The sequence below is a fragment of the Poecilia reticulata genome, chromosome 2 (assembly GCF_904066995.2).
Source record: "Poecilia reticulata chromosome 2, P_reticulata-male-v2, whole genome shotgun sequence".
In the NCBI taxonomy this organism is placed as follows: Eukaryota; Metazoa; Chordata; class Actinopteri; order Cyprinodontiformes; family Poeciliidae; genus Poecilia; species Poecilia reticulata.
The window spans coordinates 31,944,640-31,951,499 of NC_088831.1; the positions used below are offsets into that span (position 1 = coordinate 31,944,640).

At 35.4% G+C, this 6,860-nt stretch overlaps 1 protein-coding gene across 3 annotated transcripts in view; it reads left to right on the plus strand.

Moving 5' to 3' along the window:
• Positions 1 to 6,478, plus strand: part of grb14 (growth factor receptor-bound protein 14) — a 30,038-nt gene extending 23,560 nt beyond the window's left edge. For all 3 annotated transcript variants that reach the window (XM_008404028.2, XM_017303719.2, XM_008404030.2), the window contains 5 exons: positions 600 to 716; positions 2,017 to 2,086; positions 2,166 to 2,253; positions 2,700 to 2,793; positions 4,269 to 6,478. In XM_008404028.2, coding sequence (XP_008402250.2) covers positions 600 to 716; positions 2,017 to 2,086; positions 2,166 to 2,253; positions 2,700 to 2,793; positions 4,269 to 4,415 — 516 coding nt within the window. In that variant the 3' untranslated portion in view covers positions 4,416 to 6,478. The remainder of the gene's footprint in view (positions 1 to 599; positions 717 to 2,016; positions 2,087 to 2,165; positions 2,254 to 2,699; positions 2,794 to 4,268) is intronic.
• The last annotated feature ends 382 nt before the right edge of the window (positions 6,479 to 6,860 follow it).

Here is a 6,860-nt window from a genome sequence, read left to right on the forward strand (position 1 = left end):
GCCAAGCTGGGTAATTAAATTTTATGTATAGATAACATGATATGTTTCAGCCGAATTGCTGCCATTTATAAATGACAGTTGAGCTGATGAGTATTTACGGCATGTGATGTGGGTCAGAAAGGATAAACAGCAGTAAAATAAAAAAAAAATGTTTAAGAGCGCTCATTTTAATTGCAGAGCTTAGTTGGTGGAACGGCAATAAGTGTTGCAATTTGAAAGCTTTGAGGTAATCCTCATAAGAAGAATTTTCTTGACTGTGTGTGTAGTTTAGAGCCACTCACTCTATGACAGCTTAAAAGAGTAAAATGTGCCCATGTGTCATTCTTTCCAAAGCCACTCTAATCCCTTTTCAATAGGGCTTTCTGTCTGGAATTATCTAGAAATGATGAGGATGGAGTCACATTACACAGACACTAGGTGGCAGTGCAATCCCACATGGCAGAAAGTCTTTAAATCTTCCGTACCCCATTAAAGGGACTCAATTAAAAACAACCTGCATTTTATTTCCGTGATTTAGATTTTTACTTGCTTCAACTAATGTGTCTTTTATGGCTTAATTACAGTGCCTAAAAGAACATATAATTTCTTTACCATTTCAGAGAAGCATCTCTGAGAACTCGCTGGTGGCCATGGACTTTTCTGGTCAAAAGACACGAGTGATCGAGAACCCGTCTGAAGCTCTGTCTGTGGCTGTGGAGGAAGGCTTGTCATGGAGGGTGAGTCAAGGATTTCGCAACAAATGTCTCACTCTATGCAAATATGGCTTCATGTCAGCGTTGTTTATTTTGCATGATTTTTTTCTCTCATGTAAAAGGAGTACATGAGAGACAAAGCTACAAAATGATTTATGGTTTTTACTCTTTATCCAAAATATTCCATAAGTGTGGCATGCCTTTCTATATACTATATAAAAATGTATAATCTAGTACCTCTAAATGGAGTTCAGTGCAAATAACAGCAGACATTACCTTATTATTAAATAGAGTCTACCATTGTATTTTATTCTCAGTAAAAATCCAACTGTTCTCTGACGGACTCAGGCGTTTGTTAGAGAGCATAAGTGAACAAACAGCATCAGGAAGATCATGGAAGTCAGCAAAGAGGTCAGGAAAAAAGCTGTGCAAAACAAGAGAAATAAGTTGTGGACAATTTAAAAGCAGGATAGGTTATCTGAAAGTTTCAAAAAATTTCAAAGAGCAATTTATAGTTTGAAAATGGAAAAAAATAAATAAATAAAAAATGCATCTGCAAGCCTTCCAAGACATAGTTTACATTTTAACTGACAAACTGAACAAGGCATTAATATGAGAAACAACCAAGAGGCCCTAGGTTACTCTGGAGGAGCTGCAGAAATTCACAGATTAACTGTGAGAATCTGTTGACAGGGCAACTATTAATACTGAACCCTTCAGATCTTGGCCCTGCGAAAGAGCAGCAGGAAGAAAGCAAGAGGGAGTCCAGTTTGCAGTTTGCCAATTGTCACATAGGGAAAAGCAAACATTTGAAGGAGCTCAGGTACAATGAAATAAAAATTTGAATATTAGGCCTGTGTGCAAAACACTGTCGATACTGTCAATACAATCTGACTGAGCTTGACTTAATTTGCAAAAAAAGACAGAGCTTTCATTCATTAGCTTGACGTGCAAAGCCGGTTTTGAGAAATATTAAAATCCATGCATAATTTTCTTCCTCCATCAAAATTATGTGCTGCTTTATGTGAAGAGCGCTTTGAGATTTGAGTAGTCAAAATAATTGGAAAGTGCTATATAAGTTCAGTCTATTTACCATTTACCATTAGTCTAGCACAGAAAATCTCAATAAAATAAAATGAAGTTGGTAGTTGCAATGTGACAACATGTAAAACGACTGGATTATGGGTACTTCTGCAAGGCACTAATTGAAAACTTCTCACAAAGCCATGAAGACGATTCAAGAGAAAGCAGGTTAACTGAATATTAACATTATTATATATTATTATATATGTTATTTTATGACAATCACTCATGTCTCCCTCAGAAGAAAAGCTGCCACCGTTTGAGTGGTCATGGGAGCCCCTCCTCCACACAGAGCTCAGTTCCAAACCTAGGTATGTGAGATACGTTTCTGTCTGCTTCACGTATGTACACACGTTATAAAACAGCTAACTCCCAATCTTTGTGCTGCAGCAATCCACTTGGCTCAGCCGTGGTTCCATGGAAAACTGTCTCGGGAAGAAGCTCAGCATTTAATTACCCAGCAGGGTCTTATTGATGGGTAAATTGTTAATTCTCTTTTAGCATATTGTCTCGCTTAAGACAGTTGCAAACAGGGTGACCTCTTGCCTCATATCATTTAGAGAGTTTTTCTGTCTTAGCTGATTTGGAAAAGAGCAAGTATAACAATACATTTATAATTGTTTACACTTGGACCAGTCATGTGCGGTTGACAAAAGTATTATTTACAAATGATGACCATTAAAATGGCTACATGTTTGTGCTGCAGATGTCACAGCTTAACACTTTCCTTTGCTTGTATTTGTCAACACGTCAGTGATATCTTTACCAAGACAACTAACACAGCAATCTTTAATTGACTATATTATGATTTACTACTCATCTCAATAATTCGTAAATCTTTAAATATCGGTAAGTCTCAGAAGTCGTATTTTAACATACATGCTTTGTCTTGAACTACACTAACTGGGTTTCTTCCTGCTCCAGAGTGTTTCTTCTGAGGGACAGCCAAAGCAACCCAAAGACGTTTGTTCTCTCACTCTGCCACATGCAGAAAATCAAACACTTTCAGATTCTACCAGTAAGTACACTTATTTGCATAAGTCTAAGCTAAACTGGAAAACATTTTTTTTCTGATTAAAAGGTCGGTCAGACGAGGGTGTTTTTACAAACACAGAGCAAAATAATTTTATTTGTGGTGATAAATTGCCAAAAAGAGAAAGAAGATATATGTCAAAAGATTATTTGACATCACTATAGTCAGAGCTTAACTCAAAATCCAATCGAATCGCCCTGATTAATGACACTGGTTGTTTACCAGATCAAATTTGGAATCATAGTGTAAAACAAAAACAAACAAAAAAATAAAAACAATACAGCATAAACTTTATTAGATCTCCCCCAACTTTTCTGACAGATTGAATTATTTGATGCCTGAACAGCACCAATACAAGCAAGTTCCCTGGATTCACATACAGACGTTCCTAGCTGTAGCGGATGGAGACTTGTCATGCACCATTTTTGTTTTCCATTTTCAACCAAAGGTTCCAAATGTGTGGATATTCACCTGTGCATTTACTGTAAAGTAGATGGATGACGTCTACACTGCTATTTCACCTGCAGTACAGCTTAATATTATTATGCGCATTGGGTTGTTTTCCGTAGTCATTTTAGTATCTTTTGTTGCGATGACATCAGACAAATCTCCTAAAGGAACACGTCTCTTTGACTATTATGCAAGTTGTTGTCAGATATATATCTGCCATCTCCATTTAAATTTACAGAAGTGTAAAAACTAGTAGGAGGCGGAAAGACCTGTCTGAAAAAAAAATAAAAATCATACCTTTAAACCACTTCCATGATTTTGTTATCAACATATAGTTCAAGAAAAAATATAAATCAATAAATAAATAAAACACTTACAAAGACTTAAATAGTCATACTTTAAGCCTGTTAGCCTTGCATAGCACTGCTTCATTGCAACATCTATGATGTGTCTCATTCATGGGAACACAAGTTAGAAGATGGTTGGTTGTAAGGCTACATTTTACCCAACTAAATCACAGTTTCCAACAAAATAGGAAAAATTGAAAAGCTAGTGGTGTAGACATATAACCTAATTAAAAATTGTATTTTACTATTAAAATGCCATAAATCATATTAGAATATATTGTAATAATTTGTTTCAAATGTCCAGAAACTTGTGATAGATCGAATTGAGTATTTTAGATGCCTCCCTTTTGTATTTCTTTTCACATAATCCAATTTAACTCTAATTTATGGATTATATCTGGGGCTCCTTGCTATTTTGGCTCAAAACATGTCCTTATATAACAATATTTGTACATTTGAAGTCTTTATCATATACTGTTGAATAAACTTAAAGGTTTAGATCTACATGAAAAACAGATGAGAAATGAGCCAAGCATGTAAAATAAACTGTACACCAAGGTCAATTTCACTTGTTTTCTATTTGCCACAATTAGCAGAATTTGCATTACCTTTGTCTCTGTTTCATGTGCACATATGAATGTGTGTGTATTTGGTCCATTTCAGGTGGACGATGAAGGGGAGCTGTTCTACACGTTGGATGACAGTCACACACGATTTACTGATTTGATCCAGTTAGTGGAGTTTTACCAGTTAAACCGTGGGACTCTCCCCTGCAGACTGAAGCATCACTGTATCCGGATCACCCTGTGAAATGGACACTCAAGACTCCCCAATGGGCCCTTTACTCTGGGTTTTGTTGGACAAACACCCTTTTCGATTGTTTTTGCCTTACAGAAGAACAACGTAGAGACTGTGGTTTTCACAATGTGGAACATTCTCCATCTTTCTTTTTCTCTTTCAGGAAAAGCCAGCTGTCAGAATGGACTGTTTGACCATTATAGATTGCAAATAAGATTATTTTTTTAACTCAGTTGTCTTTCTAAATGTATTGGGAAATCTATTTTGCTAAGCCTAATCATGATGATTTGCTTTAAAAAGTGTGAAATTGTGTCACTTCACAATATCAGTGAAACTTTTTTGTAATACCTGGTTTTCTAACGGTGTGCACAAACAATATTCCTGAAGCTCCTTTATACTCTACAACCACAAACTTTATTATATTTTATTGGGATTTTGTCTTTTTTTGCGGTATGCCAACATGCATATGAATGATGAAAGAGAAGTGGTTCTGAAAATGTAATAAAAAAAAATAAAAATCTGAAATTTCTCCCTTTGCAATTATAGCTGCAAATGTTTTGGAAGATGTATCTAATGACTGTCATTTTCACAAAATAGCTTGTCCCAGTCAGATTGCATGGAGAGCATTGATATGTTTTAGAACATTAATATGCTTTAATTTAAACCATTCCGTTGTAGCTCTGGTAGTAAGTTTAGAGCCGTTATCCTGCCGATGGGTGAATCTCTGGCCTAGTTTTAAGTCTCTTACAAGTTTTCAATGACCTCATCTGACCACAGCATTTTTCTTCCATTGTTCCACATTTGCTGTGTCTCATATATGTCTTGGGGAGGGGATGGGGACTCCAAACGGTACTTCTTAAGATTTTCCCCTTGCCAATTTTCTGTGAAACCCAGATTTGTGGAGCACATGACAAATAGCCTTCAGATTATCCCACCTGAGCAGTGGATCTCTCCAATTCCTCCAAAGTTACCCAGGACTCCCAGCTGTCTCTTCTGATGACTGCACTTTTTGCCTGGCCTGTAAGCAAAGGTGGATAACCATGTCGGTTTGTAGTATCGCCACACTCTTTTCATATCTAGATGATGATATGAAAAGATGGGAGCCCTCCAAAGCTTTATACCTGATCTGTCTGCTGTTTCTTGGTCTTTCTGATGTTGTTAACAAATGTATTCTAACAAACCTCTTCAGTTGTTGAAACAAACTGAGCATACCTCAACACTATTTACTAATTAGCTGACTTCTGATTGCGATTGAAAGCACCATTTTGTTTTAATGGGCACTAGACAGCTGCTGATTACAATTACATGCCACACTTAAAAAAAATATATATGTGCAAAAGAAGGCAAGCCTGCAAGAAAACTTTGAGTTATGTGCATCCCAATAAAAATATCTTACAGTTTGTGATTTTTAAAGTGGAAAAAAAATAGAAAAAGTTAAGGTGAATAACTATTTCAGAAGGCATGGTAAACGTGATTCATTTCAAATAAAAAAAAAAAAAACATTTGCTTAATTGGATGCATGCAGTTCTGAAAACATCAGTAAGAACAAGTTTCAGCTGTTCAACATGAATAGGGCTATTTTTTCTTGTTTTTGTACCTCTCAGTGTTCAGGATGATTTTTTTTTTGTTTGCTTTGTTTTTTTTAGTTGAGAGAAACAGCCTCTCGAGAAATAGAACAGCGTTTTCAGCTGCAAAACAGAAATAAAAGAAAAAATGGTGAGGAAACTTTGTCTTTCTGTAATTCCTTCTAATCTTCCCTAAGAACAAGAGCAGCAAGGTGTATCTTCCAGCTTTTACCTTTCAGTCACCATGAAGAAATTGTGTATATCTGATTTTGATCGTACTGAATTCAAATGTAAAATAAAATGAACCCCTTTGGAGTTTGTTCTTTTTGTTTTCTCACCTGGATTGATTGTAACTACATCACCACTTAAAGGCAGTGTCAGAAATGTTTTTGTCATGTTTGTTTGTATGCCATTAGCACTGCTGTGAACAATCTGCATAATTCATTATTATTATTATTTTTTAAACAAAACTACATTATTAAAAGAATATATTTTGAGTCACTTTTAAAATAGATGTCTGCGTTTTCTTTTAGCTTTAAAATTTTGCATTCAATTAATAATATACCAGCAGCTTAACCTTCATAATGCATGTACCTGGGGAGGTAATTGGCATTTTTTGACCATTTATTTCCCTGGTATTTTCTTTCTTTATTATTATTTAATCATCACTTGGTCCATTGAAAACACATATTACAGGTTACTATGGTGACAGACATTTTGGGTAGAAAGGCAAAAAAGACAACAGCAAATATAATAAACAAGTAAAACATAAAAATACATGCCAGGACAAAGAATAAACAAGCAAATACATTGAAAACAACTAAAGAACATTTTTTGTGATTTAAAAAAAAAATAGTCTAATTTTCCCTCCCTTCTCCTGGTCTTTGTTTCC